General features: G+C 39.0%; 1 protein-coding gene across 3 annotated transcripts in view; it reads right to left on the minus strand.

Annotated features, from left to right (window-relative positions):
• Nucleotides 1-629: 629 nt before the first annotated feature.
• The window catches only part of fgd6 (FYVE, RhoGEF and PH domain containing 6), a 53,285-nt gene continuing 30,975 nt past the window's right edge, over nucleotides 630-22,939 (minus strand). For 2 of the 3 annotated variants that reach the window (XM_083528298.1, XM_083528297.1), the window contains exons 6-21: nucleotides 22,442-22,593; nucleotides 20,816-20,972; nucleotides 19,065-19,152; nucleotides 16,226-16,276; nucleotides 15,273-15,331; nucleotides 14,211-14,282; nucleotides 14,003-14,071; nucleotides 12,669-12,752; nucleotides 12,453-12,532; nucleotides 12,252-12,351; nucleotides 7,499-7,642; nucleotides 7,267-7,375; nucleotides 7,079-7,173; nucleotides 3,293-3,421; nucleotides 3,024-3,172; nucleotides 630-2,093 (exon numbers count right to left, since the gene is read on the minus strand). In XM_083528298.1, the coding sequence (XP_083384424.1) occupies nucleotides 2,057-2,093; nucleotides 3,024-3,172; nucleotides 3,293-3,421; nucleotides 7,079-7,173; nucleotides 7,267-7,375; nucleotides 7,499-7,642; nucleotides 12,252-12,351; nucleotides 12,453-12,532; nucleotides 12,669-12,752; nucleotides 14,003-14,071; nucleotides 14,211-14,282; nucleotides 15,273-15,331; nucleotides 16,226-16,276; nucleotides 19,065-19,152; nucleotides 20,816-20,972; nucleotides 22,442-22,593 (1,575 nt within the window). In that variant the 3' untranslated portion in view covers nucleotides 630-2,056. Of the gene's footprint in view, nucleotides 2,094-3,023; nucleotides 3,173-3,292; nucleotides 3,422-3,687; nucleotides 3,960-7,078; nucleotides 7,174-7,266; nucleotides 7,376-7,498; nucleotides 7,643-12,251; nucleotides 12,352-12,452; nucleotides 12,533-12,668; nucleotides 12,753-14,002; nucleotides 14,072-14,210; nucleotides 14,283-15,272; nucleotides 15,332-16,225; nucleotides 16,277-19,064; nucleotides 19,153-20,815; nucleotides 20,973-22,441; nucleotides 22,594-22,939 lie in introns of those variants that run through there. The other variant, XM_083528299.1, reaches the window with a different exon arrangement.

Raw genomic sequence — 22,939 nt, forward strand, 5'->3', positions numbered from 1 at the left:
ACTCACTCTCATGCACAGACTTACAGACTCACTCACATACACACAGACTTATAGACTCACTCTCATACACACAGACTTACAGACTCACTCACACAGACACACAGACACACACACACACTTACAGACTCACTCACACACACAGACTTATAGACTCACTCACACTCATACACACACATACAGACTCACTTTCATACACAGCATTACAGACTTACTCACACTCATACACTTACAGATTCACTCACACTCATACACTCACTCTTATACACACACATACAGACTCACACTCATACACACAGACTTGCAGACTCACTCATACACACAGACTTACATATTAATCCATATATACACTCACTCTTACAGATTTATTTATACACACAGACTTTCACTCACTTTCATGCACAGACTTACAGACTCACTCACTTACTCTCATACACAAATACTTACAGATTTACTCACTTACTCTCATACACACAGACTTACAGACTCACTCGCTCTCATACACAAATACTTACAGACTCACTCACTCTCATACACAGACTTACTCATTTACTCTAATACACAGACTTACTCTCATACACAGACTTGCTTTCATTCAGACTCACTCACACACACAGACATGCACACGGAAATTCCTGTTTAAAATGATTTATTACCTCTGGCAGTTTACATCTATATCTGAACACAGTACTTCCCTGGAGTGATTTCAAATGGTTGCTTAAGTGTTACAACACAATCAAAAGTCAGTTCTGAGAAAAAAAAATAAAGCAACCCTGACCAGTTAGCTTAGGGATGAGTGAATGAAACAGCAGGTTTAATCATAAAAAGAAAGGAAAAAAAAATAAAAATCAGTGTGCCGTGCTCTTGTGCATTTTGTCCTATCAAACAAAAACCTCTTCTCGCTGTGACGTCATAACACCAGCAATATTATCCTTTATTTATGGAACCCTTTTCCAACTAAACTGTAAGAGAAAGAAGTGCAGAATGGTAAGAATGAAATCACAACCACAGCTTGATTGTAACGAGTAGCACAGAGGTGCCTGACATTTTTCCCAAGTGTGTACAGTCATCTGAAAACTCCACGCTCAGTTATTATGTGGTGACTTTACATGGTTCTTAACTGGCTGGAAACCTGACAATGTTAAATTACAAAATCATTAAAATAATCAGGAGACTAACAATCCTAGATTGTTATAAATAACCCTGCATTATATTACCATATACAGCCTATTTACATGTACATCCAGTTATTCCCAGTATCAAATTGTCATTTGTTTAGACAGTCCTATACAAAACAATGATTAAAAAGTTGTTTAAAAAGGCTAAACGTCAAATAAAAGTGTTGTGGCTATTATTTAAAAAAAAAAAAAAACAACAACTGGCTTTTACAGTGGTATCCTACATCTCCCATGATGCACCATTGCAGAAACATTTTTTGTTCTTAAACCAGAATCTAGAGGCCCTGAAGATTCAAACTTGCACGTCCATATTTGATCAAACGTGATTTTTTTTTTTGTTGTTTTGGTTTTTTTAATCTGTTCCGACACTTTTCACACATACAGCGTTTATAACATCATTAGAACTTCACAATGGATGTGGCTGGACGTTAAACGGAGCTTTGCTGGAAGTCACAGAATCGGGCTAAATCCTGGTATTTTTAATGTCTCATTTAATCCCTTGACCTACAATATGATTCATTAGCACACAAACACACACACACCATACACACACACACACACACACATATCCAATGTGAGGCAGAATTCAACTTGATCCGTGTAACAGAAGATTTCTGATCGCGCTTTCTGACAGTCCTGCTGTTTCTGGTCACTAGTGCACAACCTCAGACACCTGTTTCCTGATTCTTGTGTTGAGGAAGGACTCTGAGGAAGACAGTTGGAAGACACGCTTCTTTACTAGGCTGCTTATTATGCATCCTTTGTCCCATAATTATTTTAATGCTTGAAAAGGTGTCTTCTGAGCTCAAGCATGGTTCCTCAGTTTACTATTGCAGGCCAGAAATATATCTAGTTCTAATAAACTATTTGATCCACATAAGTCAAAGAATCATGGCTTCCTGAAACGCCTCAATCCATCTGAAATGAAAAACAAACAGATATGAGAAACAGATGCTTCTGTGCTCTAAGTGATTTTTTAAAATTTATGAATATTAGATCTATGTTTGAGAAGTGACATTCTGCAATACCACTGGTCAAACAGATCAGTATATAAGATATCATGCAGGAACGAACGTCTGAACTGAACACTGCGAGAAAGGAAGCAGCAACACGAGCAAACGAGGAAGAAGTGGAGGAATTGTGTTCCTGAATACGAACTGATAGGTGAAAAGGTGCTTTATTTGCTTTATGACTAAAACTGAGATCTCACTGCACTTTTCATCGTAAATCGGCAAAAATGGTTCATTGCTGGAATTATTGGCAATCGGCAGAAATCCATACCGATGTTTTTTTTCGGCTTCCGGTCCGTTGTCATTACAAGAGCGACCTCTTTAGGCGCATCACTAATGCCATGTGCTGTTTGTTTTTACATGTGAAACTGCGTGCTGCACGGAGAGCGCTACATTATATTTATTATTAATTATTTATTTTATATGAATAAAATTTATATATTTAATTTCTTTAGCACATTTTCATTATTCATGATTTTTATTTTTTATTTGTGTAATAAACTTCAGTACTATTTTACATAAAGTGTTGTGTTATGTTTGTTTGTTTTTTTATCAGTAGATTAATCGGTTATCGGCAAGTACAATCCGACCCAGCTATTGGTATTGGTAAAATTCGGTCAACCTCTACTACTACTATTCAATTGTCCTCCATTCCAGACCTGGAGACGAAGGATCTGTTACATTATTTTCTTTAAAAAATCCCTTGGCTTGTTGTCTATTGGCTCAAAATAAAGAAATTGTCAAGTGATAGTTCTGACAAAAAAAAAAATACATTGATAAGATTACATTTTGTTTGTAAATTGTTTCTTTTTTGTTATCGATTGTTAAGTGCGTGTACCTTTGAGCTGTAGGAATATCCTCTGCTCTGAAGATATAATACAGTATGTTCTTGTGATAGAGTTTAAACTGCAGCTTCTCTGCTGGTCCAGACTTTTCTTCCCTCAGGAAAAAGCCCAGCAGCGGCTGGCTCTCCAGTGCTGCAACATCCTGGGTACACACACACACACACAGCACACCTGACAAATCCGTCTCCATGATCGACACCCCTCAAATCCGAAACAAAATCAGACAAACAGAAAATGATGCACAAACATAACGTGATTATACCTCACTAGCAGCGTAAGTGTAAAGGACTTTGTTCTTGATAACGAACCACAGCCGCTTCCACGGCTTCTTGTAGCCTTTAGCTCTCTGTAGATAGCCACTCATAGAGGAATTCTCAGTGTTTGCAGAAACCTGCCAGAAAAACGACAGGGTCATGGTTTGCCCAGATGAAAATTTTCTTTCACAAGTACAGTGGGGGAAATAATTTTTTGATCCCCTGCTGATTTTGTGAGTTTACCCCCTTACAAAGAATTGAACACTTTAGAATTTTTATGGTAGGTTTATTTTAACAGAGAGAGATTCTAAAAAAATTTTTTTTTTAAAGAAAGGTTATAAATTTGTGTATTTGATCGACTGAAATAAGTTACATTTATTTGATCCCGTACCAACCAGCAAAAAATTCTGACTCCCACACACCAAAATAATCCTGTCCCTATGAGAAAGTACTCCTAATATCAACTCGTGACGTGTATAAAAGACACCTGTTACAGAATCACCCTCTTCCATTCCATTCTCGGTCAAGTTAAACATGCTCCTGAGGTTCCAATGACCACTGTTCCTGCCTCTCCTCTCCTCGGATCTGCCCGCTATGTCCCGGCCTGCCTCTGGATGGTGTTCTCTTCGATTGGAGGCCACTCTATGCAGCTGGGGATGGTTTCTCATCAAAGCCCTGGGAATCCATGAAATTACGGAGTAAGAACAGGAGCTTTGAGGATGGATTTGGATTGTCAACAGTCTGCTACACTGACTCAGGACTATAGTTTGCATCTGATCACCATCACTGCACACGTCAACATCGTTTAGTTGTAATAAATGGACATTCGGTGCAACCCAGATGAGGATGGGTTCCCTCTTGAGTCTGGTTCCTCTCAGGGTTTTATCCTTATGCCATCTTGGGGAGTTTTTCCTTGCCACAGTCACTACCGGCTCCCTCATCAGGGAACAACTTCTACTCATTAAGAACATCTTATTCATTCTTTATCACTGCATTATCTGTATAAAGCTGCTTTGAGACAATATTCATTGTTAAAAGCACTAAACAAAAGAATTTTTTTTTTATTGAATTAAATTACCTCTCCACCACCATGGGCAAGACCAATGAGCTGTCAAAGGATGTCAGGGACAAGATTGTAGACCTGCACAAGGCTGTAATGGTCTACCAGACCATCAGATTGTCGCCTTGGGCATATGTTTTGGGTCATTGTCATGCTGGAAGACCCGTCCACGACCCATCGTCACTGTTCAAAGTTTCTCATTCAAGATTCTACAGTGCATGGCCCCGTTCATGTGGAGAAGTCTTCCTGTACCCTTAGCAGAGAAAAAGCTGAATGTTTCCTCCTCCATGTCTGACAGTGGGGATGGTGTTCTTGGGGTCATATTCAGCATTTCTCTGCCTCCAAACACGTTGAGTTCAAAAGAGCTCAATTTTGTTCTCATCTGACCACATCACATTCTCCCAAACCTTCTTTAAATCATTCAGGTCTTCATTGGCAAACTTCTGACAGGCCTGTTCATGTGCATTCTTGAGCAGAAGGACCTTGGTGTGTTACCAATGGTTTTCTTGGTGACTGTGGTCCCAGCTCTCTTGAGATAATTAAGTTCCCCCCGTGTAATTCTGGGCCGATCCTTCACCTTTCTCAGAATCATCCTCACCCCATGAGGTGAGATTTTGCATGGAGCTCCAGAGCGAGGGCAATTGACTTATCTTGTATTTCTTCCATTCTCAAATTATCGTGCTAACAGTGGTCTCTTTCTCACCAAGTTTCTTGCTAATGGTCTTGTTGCCCATTTTAGACTTGTGCAGGTCTACAATCCTGTCCCTGAAATCCCTTGACAGCTCTTTGGTCCTGCCCATGGTGGTGGAGAGGCTTGAATGGAAGAGGTTGATTCTGACTTTTATACACGTCACAAGTTGATAATAGGAGTACTTTCTTAAAAGGACATGACTACTGTAATTTCCAGACTATTAAGCGCACCCACTGAATTTGGCAAAGATTTTTATTTTGAACATAAATAAGCCGCACCTGTCTATAAGCCGCAGGTCTACACTGAAACTAATGAACTTTACACAGGCTTTAACGAAAGACAGTGTCTGTTACACGGTGTAACGGGTGAAATATGTTGTGGCTCCTTTAAGAGCAGAGCGTTTTTTTTGGGAATAGCCTGCCGCTGCATTTTTCCGCTATTACTGCATGTGTGCAAGACCGAGGAATATGTCCTTATTATTTTCTGATGCTTATTTCTAAGTTTCTTTGACTAACCCGTAACGCTGTTGCCAAGAAAAATTAAAAAGCACAAGTTTTGGAAACCTGTCTGTGCTTATATGATTTCTGTTGCAACTGGATTTAGCGAGCTCTCCCATGACCCCGACTCAACGCGTTACAACGGCTTGTATCTAAACAGTAGCCTACCAAGAAACTCATTGTTCACTGTCTTCCTCCTTCCTTTCACAACAATTTCTCTCTAGAGTTTTTCTTTTGGCATCGTTGTGCGTTTAAAAATCACCACCGGTGGAAGTTTTTTCTCCCGAAGCCCTGCAGCTCAGAACACAGGTGAGGTGCGTTTTTTTGTTTCCGTTCGGAAATTTCATTGGTCTAATGTTATGTCGCTCAGTTTTTTGGCTTGAAGTTTGTGAAACCGGAAACAACCCAGGAAAAATCCATAAATTAGCCGCTTCGTTGTTTAAACCGCGGGGTTCAAAACGTGGGAAAAAAGTAGCGGCTTATAGTCCGAAAAATACGGTAATTTGGGTGTGTGGGAGTCCGAATTCTTGCTGATTGTTACGGGATCAAATACTTATTTCACTCAATCAATTACAAATTAATTTATAACCTTTCTTAATGTGTATTTTTTTTTATATATTTTTTTTAGATTCTGTTTCTCTCTTAAAATAAACCTACCATACAATTCTAGACTGTTCAATTCTTGTAAGAGGTGTAAACTCACAAAATCAGCAGGGGATCAAATAATTATTTCCCCCACTGTATCAGCATCAGTATCAGTATCAGATTCTGTATTGGAAATCACTGCATTGGCTCATGAACACGTCCAGAAAACACTGACTGTGAAGACTGCCGAGTCACTCAAAAATGCAGGTTAAAGCTCTATGGTGTATTGGCTTCTCTGGGCCAAAGCTAATTTTAAATGGACTGAGGCAATGTGGAAAACTCTTATGTGTTTAGACGAATTAAAATGTAAAATTATTTTTGGAAACCATAGACGCCACGTCCTCCAGACTAAAGAGGAGCGTGACCATCTGGCTTGTTATCAGCTCTTATAACAGCATGGCCTTGTAGTAGAAGAGTCGGGGTGTTAAACTGGCCTGCCTGCAGTCAAGACCTTTCACTAATTGAAAATATTTGGTGCATCATGGAAAAAACACAACAAAGAACACCCAGATTTGTTAAGCAGCTACAATCCTGTATTAGACACATAACTCCGTTGCTCTTCCATAACCTCAGCAACTGGTCTCCTAAGTTCCCAGTTGTATACAGACAGAAGAAGTGATGCGACACAGTGGTTAACATTGCCCTGTCCAAACTTTTTCGAGCCCTGTTGCAGCCATAAAATACAAAATTTAATTTTTTTTTTCTTAAAATGGTATATATTCTCAGATTAAACATCTGATATGTTTTGTTTTATTGTGAATAGAATATGTATGGAATATGGAATTATGAGATTTGCAAATCATTGCATTCTGTTTCTATTTACATTTTGCACAGTGTCCCAACTTCTTTTGGAATTGGGTTTGAAATAGATTTAATGTAATGAATTACTCTTAAATCTTACCTCTTTCAACGCAGAGGGAATCTTCTTATGTTTTCTAGAGAAAGCAAACGTTGAGCTGCGGCCAATGGGTGAAACGGCCACCTCGGACTGCTCACCTGAGAGAGTTAACCACACAACAGTCATTCGGATGAGACATAACTCACACTTTCAGCGACACAATCTTTAAACTCAGAAGAGAAAGCTGAAACCTTTGTCCTTCTGCTGTAGTTTGATGTAACACTGATCACATACTCGTGCCAGCTGGTTCTTCAGGTACTCCAGATAATATTTGTTTGACGAACATGCCTGGCACACGACCTGCAAAAAAACCCACCAAACAAACACAAAAACAGATGTACTTCCTTTTCATTAGGAATTTCAAACCTAGATTATTAATTACGTCTGCATGTTGTGTGTTTCAGACTCAGGCGGACTTCTGACCTTGCCACAGGCCCGGCAGTGGTGGCGTCTCCAGGTGAGAGTGAACTCGCAGGTACAGATCATACACATGGTGGTGCGGAGGTCTGGGATCCAGATTGGAGCTTTAGAACCCAGTGGAGAACCATCAGAGGGAGCTTCTTCCGACTGTATGCAATATAAAAACACACAAATATATTAATAATAGAAAATATGTCAGCTATATCTCAGTTTGAGTGGAATATACTGCCACCCCCTTTTAGATTCAAGCTTCAAGTGTTTTGATTAAAATGGCCAGTATGCAACTTTAAAAATCTTTCCCTCTGTGCCAAAATACATTTGCATTAAAAACAAAAAGAAACAGGCTTTTACTTTACCTATATTAAATACAGCACAATAAAATTATATCTTCACATATCCTAGCTGGTTAGGAAGCTGGGGGCAAAGCACAAAGTGAGCCGTTATAAAGTGCCCCTAGAGAAGAGAGGGTTAAAAGTTTTGTTTAAGGGCAGTTTGGTGATGTTGGAGTTGAAACAGCATGAAGTTCTGAACAGTAACCTTAACTATTGAGCTACCACTTTCAAAAACATCAATGGCATGCAGGGGTGCAACTGCATATTTGCTGCATATTTGCCCCTACAAAAGATGGGTAAATTCAATAATTCTGAAAGTTATATACACTGAACAAAATTATAAACGCAACACTTTTGTTTTTGCCCCCATTTTTCATGAGCTGAACTTGAGGATCTCAAAAATTTTTTTATGAATACAAAAGGTGTGTTTTCAGTATCTGGTGTGACCACCATTTGCCTCAAGCAGTGCAACACATCTCCTTCACATAGAGTTAATCAGGTTGTTGATTGTGGCCTGTCTAATGTTGTCCACTCCTCTTTAATGGCTGTTGCTGGATTTTGGCAGGAACTGGAACACGCTGTCGTATACGCCATATACGTATACGTATGGGTGACATGTCCGGTGAGTATGCTGGCTGGGATGTTTTCAGCCTCCAGGAATTGTGTACAGATCCTTGCAACATGGGGCCGTGCATTATCATGCTGCAACATGAGGTGATGGTCGTGGATGAATGGCACAACAGTGGGCCTCAAGATCTCGTCACGGTATCTCTGTGCATTCAAAATGCCATAAATAAAATGTACCTGTGTTTGTTGTCCATAACATACGCCTGCTCATACCATAACCCTACCGCCACCATGAGCCACTCGATCCACAACATTGACATCAGCAAACCGCTCACCCACTCGACGCCCTGTACAGTGAAAACTGGGATTCATCCGTGAAGAGAACACCACTCCAAAGTGCCAGACGGCAACGAATGTGAGCTTTTGCCCACTCAAGTCGATTACGACAATTAACTGCAGTCAGGTCGAGACCCCGATAAGGACGACGAGCATGCAGATGAGCTTCCCTGAGACGGTTTCTGACAGTTTGAGCAGGAAGTCTTTGCTTGTGCAAACCGATTGTTGCAGCAGCTGTCCAGATGGCTGGTCTCAGACAATCTTGGAGGTGAAAATGCTGGATGTGGAGGTAGGTCCTGATCTAGTGTGGACATTCCTGCAGTCAGCATGCCAATTGAACGCTCCCTCAAAACTTGCGACATCTGTGGCATTGTTCTGTGTGATAAAACTGCATATTCTAGAGTGGCCTTTTATTGTAGCCAGCCTAAGGCACACCTGTGCAATGTGCTGTCTAATCAGCATCTTGATACGGCACACCTGTGAGGTGGATGGATTATCTCGGCAAAGAAAAAGTGCTCACTAACAGATTTTACAGGTCTTTTGTGTACATAGAAAATGTCTTAGACCTTTGAGTTCAGCTCATGAAAAATGGGGGCAAAAACAAGTGTTGCATTTATAATTTTGTTCAGTGTGTGTGTGTGTGTGTGTGTGTGTGTGTGTGTGTGTGTGTATATATATATATATATATAAATAAAACCTAAAACATATTTTCATGAAGCAGGTTGAATTTCCTTGTCAACCGCATTCATATTCAATCCAGTATTAGGAAATTGTATTATTGTGTGTGTGTGTGTGTGTGTGTGTGTGTGCGTGTGTGTGTGTGTCCCCTCCATTACTGGACTGCAGGTCGAGGATCGAAGGAAGAACGTTTCATGTATTACACTGCAAATGTAAGTGTGAAGCATTACTGGGAGATTGGCCACTGTCGTTTCATTCCACTATGTTAACGGCCCCCAACCTTTTTGCACAACGGACCGGTTTAATGTCTGACATTATTTTTCATGGACTGGCCTTTAAGGTGTGGTGGATAAATACAACAAAATAAAATTATTAGACCGGCTTAAAAACTGGTATTTTTTTTACATATAATAATAAACGTGAATCCACTGTAGTGTTGTTTGTTTATTTGCTAGCTTGAGGGTTTCAATTTAGCGTTAATGAATTATGAGTTAGCGGCCGGAGCAGCCCCTTTAAGAAGGTAGCAGATGTTGGTAAGACATGTGACCAAGGCAAGTATCTTGACATGCATCAAGAGTGAGTCATATACAGATGTGGCGGAAAAAAGCCGGTAATTTTCCAGAATAAAACATCGTTCAGAATCAGTTAATAAATAAAACGGAAATAATGTAAGTTATGTATTCTTTCTGTGCGGTCCGGTACCAATTGTCCTATGGACTGGTGCCGGTCCACGGCCCGGGGGTTGGGGACCACTGCTCTATGTCTAGATGTGTAGAAGTAATGTATAAAGTGTGGACAAAATGCTACTTTGCCATGTTTCCACACGGACTGTTTTATTTGCCGGATGTGTACAGTGGCGAATTTTAGGTGCTTGATTTGAGACTTGGCGGATCAGTAAAACAAATATTTAGTGATGAAAAAAGATTTTTGGGTGAAGTTAATTTATTTATTTTTTATATCTAAGTGAAGAAAAGACGTCGTGAATACATGTGTGTTGTGTTAAAGGTTTTAATTTTGCCTCTTCTATATATTTATTTCTATTTTTAATAAAAAATGGTCAAACAGAACTGTGTGCTCCATTAATTGCGCGTTAATAAAATTAGTGAGGTTTAAATTAATAATTATAATTATTTTGAATTATAACAGCCCTGATATATACAATGCATCCGGAAAGTATTCACAGCGCTTCACTTTTTCCACATTTTGTTATGGTACAGATTCGTTACAAAATGGATTAACTTAATTATTCTCCTCAAAATTCTACAAAAAAATACCCCAAAATGACAATAGGAAAGTGGGTTTAAAATCTCTGCAAATCTATAAAATAAATAAATAAAAATCCCATGTAGATAAGTAATCACAGCTTTTGCTCAATACTTTGTTGAAGCTCCTTTCGTACCAATTACAGTCTCAAGTCTTTTTCATTATAATGCTACAAGCTTGATATACCTATTTTTGGGCAGTTGCTGGGCCACTCAAGGTCATTCGAAGAGTCGTCTCGCAGCCATTATTTTGTTATCATGGCTGTGTGCTTAGGGTTGTTGTTCTGTTGGAAGATGAACCGTGGCCCTAGTTTGATCCGTCTGACCACTCTACCATACAGGCCTGATTGGTGGAGTGCTGCAGAGAAGGTTGTTGTTCTGGAAAGTTCCTTCGGGTTCTTGGTCACCTCCCTGACTAAGGCCCTTCTCTAAGTGTGGGACCTCATACAGACAGTTGTGTGCCTTTACAAATCATGTCCAATCAACTAAATTTACCACAGGTGGACTTCAATCAAGTTGTAGAAACATCTCAAGGATGATCAGTGGAAACAGAATGCACCTGAGCTCAATTTTGAGTGTTACGGCAAAGGCTGGGAATATTTATGTACATGTGATTTTTTTTTCATTTTTGATTTGTAATAAATTTACAAAGATTTCAAACAAACTTTTCATGTTGTCATGATGGGGTATTGTTTATAGAATTATGAGAAAAATAATTAATTAAATCTATTTTGAGCCGTTGTGTGTGTGTGTGTGTGTGTGTGTGTGTGTGTGTGTGTGTGTGTGTATATATATATACACACACACACACACACACACACACACACACACACACACACACACACACACACACACAAAACGGCTCATCTTCCAAAAGAACAACGACCCTAAGCGCACAGCCATGATAACAAAGGAATGGCTGCGAGACGACTCTTTGAATGACCTTGGGTGGCCCAGCAAAAGTTCAGACTTGAACTAGATTGAACATCTCTGGCAAGATCTGAAAATTGATGTGCACCGACGCTCCCCATCCAATCTGATGGAGCTTGTTAGGTTCTGCAAAGAAGAATAGGAGAAACTAGCCAAAAATAGGTGTATCAATCTTGTAGCATCATAATAAAAAATACTTGGTGTAATAGGCTGGTGTAAAAGGAGCTTCAAGAAAGTATTGAGCAAAGGCTGTGAATACTTATGTATATGAGATTATTATTATTATTATTTTTTTTTTTTTATTAATTTGCAAAGATTTGCTATTTGCTAAAAAAAAAAAGAAAAAAAAGAAATACACACACCCACCAAAAATATTTAGTCAAACATTTCAGTAAACTGGTATCCAGTTGGGCTACATTTCTTTCTTCTTTCTTCCTGTACCTGGAAGTGTTTATCTGTTGTCTCTGTTTCTCGGGGGGCGGGGGTAGAAAGTATATACAACACCTGTACCATACGACCCCCCCCCCCCCAATCCCAACACACACGCGCACACACACACACACACACACACACACACACACACACACACACACACACACACACACACACACACACACACACACACACACACACACACACACACACACACACCTCTTGGCTCCGGCTGGATATGAATGAGATCTTCTTCCTTGTGTAGTCGTCTATTGCTGTAGCGATGGCTTCTAGCCACTCGTCCCTCTCTGTGGCTGAGCTGTACATGCATATCAATGTCATTAAACTAGCTCAGGCATGTATTTAATATCATTCCATTATGTATGCACATTTGTGTGTGTGTGTGGTTGTGTGTTTTACCTGGCAGACAGGATGAAAGAACGTTCCACACTCTCAATGTTCAGCTCATTCTGATAAGCCTCCTGACTGGGCTTGCTTACCTGCAGGATATGTAGTCATTAATTATCCTGTGTATGTGTAGGTGTGTCTGTGTGTGTGTGTGTGTGTGTGTGTGTGTGTGTGTGTGTGTGTGTGTAGGAGGATCGGTGTGCTTGAGCAAAATGCAGGATAGCTGACCTTCATACCAGCCAGAGACAGCATGCTGTTTACTTTATACTGGCCAGATTGTACAGGAGTGGTGTAGAGCAGGATGTCATTAAACTGCACAGGAAGAGAGAGAGAGAGAAAGAAAGAAAGAAATGATTATGGAAAGTTATTTACTTTATTTATCAGCTTCTTAATCAAATTACATTATGTTTGTTATGACCACTATTTAAGCTGCAAATGATAAAATTGAACCAGTGAAAAAGTATAGATTTTTGAAAAGTGGTACCATTCCTCATTCCGCAACTGTACAAAGAAACAGAGTGAATTACGGGGTGGTATCAAAACGTTTCGAGACTAGCGGTCGCTTTCGCTCATGACTTCTCCCTTCCTTGTTGTTGTATGTAGCACCAGGGTTCAGGAGGAACGTTGTTTCATTTTACTGTGTGCTGCGTCAGCTATATGTGGTTGAAATGACAATAAAAGCTTCTTGACTTGAACTTGGCAGCAACATGGTGCATGTTTAAATCACACGTGATGATCGTATGAAACACAGACGATAGCAACAATCTTGCGGATTGTTCTCCGATGATCATCATGTGCAAGTTGCGAATAGTTTCGACATTTTCAGGGGTTGAGCTCATTAAAAGTCTTCCTGATCTCTCGTCGTCTTCCAGTGATGTTCTTTTGCTCTTAAAGCATACGTGCCACTCAAAACACATCAATCGCCTCATTGCAGCATCGTAAACTTGCCGAATGATTTCGAACAGCTCTGTGGCAGATATGTCCAGTTTCGGGTAGAATTTCACGTTTGCTTTTTTGTTCTAACTTGCTGTCCATGATGGCATCGCAGATGAGATAACGCACATGGTCAGAGTAGCACCATTTGCACAGCTCACGATGTACAGGCTGACCTTCTTTATACACTGGTTTATAAAGGTTAGTGCACCCTGTGACTGTGCGTGTAGCCTTGTGCTGCCATCAGTTGGCGTGTTACAAAACTAGTCTAGAAATCCAGCTTTCATTCTTGGTCACGAATCTTTTAGCCACTCAGGATTAATAAAAAAATTATCAAAACACCTCATTAAAAAGGTGACACCTTTCCTCGAGAATAAAATAAATTTATAAATTGGGGCATGATGTTAGAAGAAAGTAATTAATGGACGGATGCAGCCTGTGAGGTTAAAAAACACTCAATTTCTTGTTATTTTTATGTTTATAGTAATAAAATGTTATGAAATTGTGTTTCTGGGTAAATTAAGCATGTGAATGGCTAATGAATTGATTTTTAATAACCCTTCTTTTTGTATTTATAAATAATATCAGAAATTAAAAAAAAAATACTAAAAGCAAAGTCTTTTTCTCACCAGGAAGAACATTCTGGGCTGCATAACTTTCCGGGAAAGTTTCATCAGTGTGCCTTCCTTGAGAAACACCTGCATGAGCAACACAAAAGAAAATCTACTATAATTAAACTAATTTATTTACAAGAATCATTGCAGAGAGAAAGAAAGAGAGAAAGAGAAAGAGAGACAGAGGATTATAAGGAATGTCATCAGACAGTTTAATACGAACCCTTCCAGGTTGCACAATTTCATGATGCCCGTTCAAACTGCACTGAACCTGCATCAACTTCTGGAAGTTGTCCTGGAAAAAAAACACATAAATAAACAGTGAAAACTGTGAAGCTGCTGAATCCTGGAGAACAAAAAAAAATAATAATAAACATAAAGCCAGATGAGATTATTAAGCTTTCAAAACACTGGCAGATTTCTTAATTCCGTAATTGTTTCAATGACGAAACACTTCATTTCGTGTTACATGTAGTAATATTGAAAAAACACTGGCAATGAGATTAAAGGAGCTTCAGAGGTTGTCAAATTTCCCTCCAACACCCAATACATTTAAATCAAGAATAACAAGGCTGATTAAATCTTTTCTGGAGGAAAAAAATCTTCTTTAATCTATTTTTAACATGTTGGCATCACTTATGAAACAGTAAATGCAGACTATTTCTATTATGTATATATGAAAAAGATTTTTTACATCACATGTAACTTCAAAACCGCAGTAATAGTTATACATCTATACAGACAAAAGCATTAGGACACCTGACTTGGTTCTTTCCCGAACTGTTACCATAAATTTGGAAGTACAGAATTGTATAAATGTCTTTGGGTACAGTAGTATTACATTTTCCCTTCACTTGAACTAGGAGACCTGTTCCAGCATGACACTATGCACAAATTAAGCTCCATGTAGAGATGATTTGGGTTGAAGTGGAAGATCTACTGCTATAGAGCCCTGAATCTTAACCCAATTGAACATCTTTGGGATTAATTGGAACACTGCACCCCAGGCCTCCTCACCTCACCTACATCATTACCTGACTTTATTATCATCCTTGTTGCTAAATTTTCACAAATCTCCACAAGCACACTCCAAAATCCAGTGTCCAAAGTCTATTATTATAACAGGAAATGGGGACTAAATGTGGAATGGGATGTTCAAAAAGCACACAGTCAGGTGTCCACAAACTTTTGTCCATATGGTTGTGTTTATACTTTAGATGCAACGAGAGCATGAAGTTCACAGTTGATTAAACATTGCTTGAGCGAATCTGTGTTTGTGTGTTACCCCTTGTTTCATGATGTCATTGGCGTGATTTGCAACTTCCTTCACCACCCCAAGAGCGGCTGAGTAAACACAGAAATATATATTTATATATATAATTTTTTTTTTATTTAACACCAGAATGACTTGTAATGCAGGAAATTTCTTTAGAAATCTATGAAGTGAAAATCTACGAAAAAAACTAACGAAAAATAATATGTCTGGAGCGACATTCTAACCGGATTGGAATTTATGAATGTGATTAGTCGGATAGAGTGGATTAATTGTTGAATTTAAATATGGATATTTTGGTGAGCGTGATCTAATTAGTTTAAGTCTCTATAGCTTCAGCTTGTACAAGAGAAATGTACAATGGTACATAAAATAAGAAATAATATAAATTTTTCTGTCATGAAACACACATTTAGCATTCAAGGAAAGAGTTCCAGTTTTTTTCTTAGCTGCTATACCATGAGTAAGACCTTGTCTTGAATGGTGCATAGCATTAAAAATGATAAAAAAATGTCAACAACTCAACTCTCCACTTCACCTCAAGATTGCTTTCGATGTCAATTCAGTTCAATTTGATTTCTATAGTGCTTTAAATAGTGGACATTGTCCCAAAGCAACTTTATAAAAATAAAGACACTACAAACATACATTTAAAATGTATAAATTGGACTGTAAATCACCCAACTATAGACTATAAATTAATCCCTAATGAGTAAGTCAGTGGCAACAGTTACAAGATAAATTCCCTAAGGTGGTATGAGAAAGAAACCTCGAGATGAACCAGACAAAAAAAAAAAAACATCCTCATATGTTTTTCTCTAACAGCATGCCCTTTTCCATATTTAACCTACACATTTCACTGGAATCGTAAAAGCGATTCCAGTAATTTCATCTACATACATATACATATATTTACTGTATATATATATATATATATATATATCAGTTGTGTATGGTGTCATTACTTTGAGTGTCCTTGTAATCCGATGAGTCTTCGGGAAGATTTTTCAAATAATCTGAAAAGCAGAAAAACAATTGTGTGCACACCGGGACTTTTATCATGTTGTAAACCTTTAAGTAAGTTATATGCAGTCATAAGAAAAAGAAACTACACCCCCTCTGTCAAGTGTATGTTTTTCAATTTCATGGCCTAAATAACAATTGTGTGGTCCTCAACATCTATAAATAACCCAAAAACCTCAGGTGACAAAGAAACCCTATAATTTAGTAAGAATAAGCAATTAGCAAAGCACTGGCTGATTCTTCGTTTACAATACTGTTTTTACTTTATTAATGTCTGATGGCATTAGTCTATGCACAGCTCAAAATCCCTCCACAGCATCTCAGTTTGGATATGAATTAAGGTCTGGACTTCTACTTGGTCGTTCCAATAACATGATTTTCTTTCTCTTTAGCCATTCAGAAGTCCATTTGCTGCTGGTGGCTGGGGTTAATACACGACCCAGTTTCACTCCAGATTCAACTGCTGACAGATGGCATTTGCCATGACAGATTTGTCGCAAGAATATTTTGGTATGGAGTGAAGTTCATCGTTGTCTTAATGAAGGCATGATCCTGTGGCTGCAGAACAATCTCATATCATCACACGCTTACCATTGTGCTTCAAGAGCTTGTATAAGGTTCAATTCAATTCAATTTATTTTTAATTGTATAGCGCGTTTAACAATGAACATTGTCTCAAAGCAGCTTTACACAGATAATGTGGTGATAAAAAATTTATATGTTCTTTATATGTGTAAGTTTGTCCTTGATCAGCAAACCGGTGGCGACTGTGGCAAGAAAAAACTCCCCGAAATGGCATAATTAAAAAACCTTGAGAGAAACCAGACTCAAGAGGGAACCCATCCTCATCTGGGTTGCACCGAATGTCCATTTATAGCAGATATACGAGGCTGCAGGGTACAGTGATGGTGATCAGAAGCAAACTGTAGTCCTGAGTCAATGTAGCAGACTGCTGACATTAACTACAATCCAAATCCATCCTTAAAGCTCCCGTTCTCACTCCGGAAAGGTGTGTGTGGTGATGCACTGTTTTGGGTTTTCGCACTGTGCATGATGACCAAGCGTCTCCACCTTAGTTTCATTAGTGCAAAGGATATTGTTCCAGAACTTTAGTGGTTTGCTGCACAATCTTAAATATGCTCCACATTTTTTTTTTGTAGAGAAGGGATTTTTTCCTAGATACCCATTAAATAATACTATACCGTAATTTCCGGACTATAAGCGCACCCATATATAAGCCGCACCCACTGAATTTCACAAAGATTTTTATTTCAAACATAAATAAGCCGCACCTGTCTATAAGCCGCAGTACACTGAAACTAATTAACTTTACACAGGTTTTGACGAAAGACAGTGTCTGTTACACGGTGTAACGGGTGAAATATGTTGCGCTTCCTTTAGGAGCATAGCGGTATTTTGGGAATAGGCTGCCGCCGCATTTTTACTGCATGAATAGCCTGCCGCCGCATTTTTACTGCATGTGTGGAGGCCGAGGAATATTTCCTTATTATTTTCTGATGCTCAGTTCTAAGTTTCTTTGACTAACCCTTAACGCTGTTGCAAAGAATATTAAAAAAGCACGAGTTTTGGAAACCTGTCTGTGCTTATATGATTTCTGTTGCTGGAGTTAGCGAGCTCTCCCTTCACCCAGACTCAACGCGTTACAACAGCTTGTATCTAAACAGTAGCCTACCAAGAAAGTCATTGTTCACTGTCTTTCTCCTTCCTTTCACAACTATTTCTCTTGGGAGTTTGGCATCGGCGTGCGTTTGAGAAAAAAAAAAATTCTCCCGATGCCCTGCAGCTCAGAACACAGGTGAGGTGCGTTTTTTTAGTTTCCGTTCAGAAATTTCATTGGTCTGATGTTATGTCGCTCAGTTTTTTGGCTTGAAGTTTGTGAAACCAGGAAAAACCCAGGAAAAATTCATAAATAAACCGCTTCGTTGTTTAAGCCGCGGGGTTCAAAACGTGGGAAAAAAGTAGTGGCTTATAGTCCGAAAAATATGGTACTTGTTCTGATTGTCTAATTGGAAAGTGGTAGCTTAGCGGTTAAGGCTCTGGGTTACTAGAGCTAAAAGCCTCAGCACCGCCAAGCTGCCACTGTATGGCCCTTGAGCAAGGCCCTTAATGCTCTATGCGCCAATGGCCCAGTATCATGGCCGACACTGCGCTCTGACCAAGTATACTAAAAAGCTGAGGACAGAATTTCACTATGCTGCAATGTACATGACATATAAAAGCCTGCTTCTTTCTTTTCTTTTTTATTGACTTTAACATCACCTGTACATGACCTAAAGATAAAAAAAAAGAACATTTAATGGTCTGTACATGGATTGAATCATCACTAATTTCTATGATGATTGACAACTGCAATAAAAGGGTCTCCATTAGTTAAAAGTCTTTCTCACTGTAGAATAGTGGAGTTTATATTGTCTGGAGATGACCTTATAACCCCTTGCAGATTGATGGGCAACAACATTTATTTTTCATGGCTGAAGTCTTTCCTTCTTGGCATGATGTAGAGACACAGCCTCTTTTAAAGACTTTGAAAATAGGATTTTTTTTCCCCCACCTGGTTTCTGAGTATTGGCTTACAAACAAACAAAAAAATTATTTTTTTTTTGCCAACTAAGGTTATTTGTTGAATTAGTATTTAGGTCCTGAACAATATAAAAAAGTTAAATAAAGTAACTACATGTAATATAATTAAGAACAAGTGAACAGTGTTTGAGAGGTAATCTGCTTGATGGTTTAATGTAAGAGCAGTAACATGTCGTGTACCTGTCAGCAGGAGCCGGTACTGTGGAATCCTCTGCACAGGTTTTAGTAGGTAATGCTTCAAAGCCAGACTGGCACAACGAGGACTCTTCTAACACCACACAGAGAGGAGAAGAAAAAAACATGCAGCATTTAGATAAGTAGTGTTCGGGATCAGTTTTCTTGCTCCAACACGCCCGATTTTAAAACAAAAGCGTTAGCATATGAAGTTGATAACGTTGACTGAGAACCACTGCATTTAACAATCAATAATTAGTTACAGTGCATCTGGAAACTATTTACAGCGCTTCACTTTTTCCACATTTTATGCTTCGTTACCACCTTATTCCAAAATGGATTCAATTATTTAATTAATTTCCTCAAAATTTTACAAACAATACCCATCATGACAACAGAAAGAGTTCACCTGTGGATAATTCAGTTGATTGGACATGATTTGGGAAGGCACACACATGTCAATATGAGGTCCCAAACAAAACGGTGCATGTCTGAGCACAAACCAAGCCTTGAAGTCCAAGAAATTGTTTGTAGACTGCTGAGACAGGATTGTATCAAAGCACAGATCTGGGGAAGGATACAGAAATATTTCTGCAGTGGCCTCCATCATCTGTAAATGGAAGAAGTTTAAAACCACTAGGACTCTACCTAGAGCGGAGCCGCCTGTCCAAACCGAGCGATCGTGGGAGAAAAGCCTAAGTCAGGGAGGTGACCAAGAACCTGAAGGTCACTCTGAAAGCACTTCAGCGTTTCTCTGTGGAGAGAGGAGAACCTTCCAGAAGAACAACCATCCCTGCAGCACTCCACCAAACGGAGACGGAAGCCATTCCTCAGTAAGAAGCACATGACAGCCTGCCTGGAGTTTACCAAAAGGCACCTGAAGGACTCTCAGACCATAAGAAACAAACTTCTCTGGTCTAATTAGACAAAGATTGAACTCTTTGATCTGAATGCCAAGCGTTATGTCTGGAGGAAACCAGGCACTGCTCACTGCTTCACCTACAGTAAAGAATGGTGGGGGCAGCATCATGCTTTGGGGATGTTTTTGAGCAGCAGGAACTGGGAGACTAGTCTGGATCGATCGAGGAAAAGATGAATGCAGCAATGTACAGAGACATCCATGATGACAACCTGCTCCAGAGCGCTCTGGACCCCAGACTGGGGCGACGGTTCATCTTCTAACAGGACAACGACTGTTAGACAAAAAAAAAAGAAACGCAAAAAGCAAATGAGCTCTGAGTGCTTTCTGATATCTACCAGGACGTATTAGGTCCCACCTCTGTCCGAGATAAAAGAAAGTTTACAAATGTAACATTCGAGGGCCGTTAGGACCACTGAGTGACGAGAATGTAGACGCTAGAAGATATGGATCAATGTGACGTAACATGGACTATTTACAGGCTACTCATGTGAGGTCACAGTCATGAGGTCACAGTCATGAGGTGATGACTGTGCTATTAGTAATCGGCAAAGTGGTACATCACTAGTTTGATGAATTAATCTAAATTGCTATGAAAGTCAAGTTTATTATTTTTTTGTCGCGTCATAATCAACGTATAACCTCACACCCAATGTTTGATGTGATGGACTCCAGATCCACCACAACCCTGACCAGGATAAAGCAGTTACTGAAGATGAAAGAATGGACATCTGTGAAAACACGCATGTCTCCAGAATTTTATCCTATGAGGCGAAGATCAGTTAAGAAGAAAAAGGCACAGTATTTGAGCAGAAACGGACCCAAAGTACCCCCTTACCTCAAACTGACGTACGACCGTGGCGAAAGAAGGGTTCTTGCGGCACTGTTCGTCCAACAAAGCCACGTTGCGATCGAACTCTCGGATGTACGTCGAGTACATCTTCAGATACGGTCCCTTCTGCACAAAGATGTCTGCCAGTCTCTGGTGATCCGACCTGTGTGTTTAAAATCACAAAGAAAGAAAAAGAATACTGAAGCATAAGGGAAGGGGTAGCTCAGTAGTTACGGCTCTGGGTTACTGTTCGAAAGGTCCAGCAAAGCTGTTAACTCTCTGTACTCCAGGGCTGTATCATTGCTGATCCTACGCACTTTCCCCAGCTTCCTAATGTTGCAGATATGCGAAGTAAGAAATTCACCTTGCTGTAGTTTACATTTGACAAGTAGAATTGCTCTTTTGTTGTTTGATCTCTCAGGGAAATAAAAAAAAAAACTATCAACAACCACAATAAACAGGAAGGGGAATGGAAGAAACGTTTTTCAGAAGGCGTTACGGACTTATTTGTGAAAGCCCTTTATTGTTTCTCATTGATTTATCGAGTTTCCAATCAGGAAGTATAGTTAGCATATTTGCTGAACACTCTCGAACACTACTTTGTTAGACCAACTCAAATTCAGTCCATTTATAAAAAAAAAAAAGAGAACAATCAAGAAATATTAATTTAGATAGGTTTCATTTCTAAAAGAATCATCGGAATACTTTATCAGTCCCACAGGGAAATTGTTAGATTGCAGTCACTCACAGTACAATTAAAGTTTTTAAAAATAATTTATATATATATATATATATATATATATATATATATATATATATATATATATATATATATATATATATATATATATATAAAAAAACGTCATATATTAAGTCTAGAAATGCACTCGAACAGTCACAAATAGATATAACCAACCAGTGTCAATATCATATTGTGCTAGCTACATGATGCCTAGCGAGGGTTACAAAAAGATTCCTGTAGTTTTGAAGACTGGAAAATTATTATATATACTGGAATTAACAGGAACCATTAATGAGAATAAACTAGGAATTTACAATATTGCTATACATATAGTTAAATATAACAAATAGTTGGAAAAAAAAAATCTGGCAGGATTTTCTTGGTTACAATTTGGTTAAAAGGATTTAATGCAATTTCAGTAGAATTTCTACCCTATACATTCATCAAATCACATGCACACAGCACACTTACCAGTAGGCCATACCCCCTACATGCACTGTGTATTTCTACACAAACCACAGATCATTTCTTGAATCTTGCACAAAAAATGTCAAAAAACGTCCATCTCGGCGAGTATTCACGTAAATTACATAAATAGTACAATGATGTTTCAAATTTTTAGTTTGCATGCATGTCAACTTATGACAAAACGAAATGTTTATATTGTATATAATACAGTTTATATTCATTTCAAATTATTTCTGATCAATTCCAGTAAAATTCTGTAAATGTAAACAAATTGCTGGTAAATTTCCAACTTGGAATATGTCCAAAATCCCACAGATAAAGTTCCCATGGAACATTTCTGGAAATTTTCTAAAAATGTTCCGCCCCTTTGAAACCCTATGCATAGCTACTTTAAAATGTGTACTAGGAAGGTGTGTGTTTACCAGTGTGCGACTCTCTCCTCCAGCTCTCTCAGCAGGTCCTTGTTAAGCTCGTAGAGCTGAGGGAGGTAGTACAGGATCTGATTCAGCACCCGCTCCTCCACCACAGGTTTACCACTGGCGCGGTTCGCTTTGGCAACCGCATCCCGGAAGTCCTGTCGAGAAAACGGAGATGCTACAGGCAAGTGCATCGCTGTATGACAATCGACGGTCCAAGATATTTGTGCACTTTAACGTCTGTACGTACACATTCATTTCGAAAATGCTACAGCTAGCATTTGACAAACAATCGCAGTCAGGCATCAATTCAACATGTCGATAAATACCACCACCCAAATACACGATCAGAAAACGCAGAAACACCATATGCTTTGGTTTCCGGTGTTTTTCCACTGCACGTTTAAAAACAACAGCGGCCCTAGACTTCAGTTCTGAAACTGGAGCTGTAGCTCTGACAGTAAAAATAAATCTGAGATGCTTAAGACTGGATATTTTAACATT

Source organism: Silurus aristotelis (genome assembly GCF_946808225.1).
Source record: "Silurus aristotelis genome assembly, chromosome: 24".
Classification (NCBI taxonomy): Eukaryota; Metazoa; Chordata; class Actinopteri; order Siluriformes; family Siluridae; genus Silurus; species Silurus aristotelis.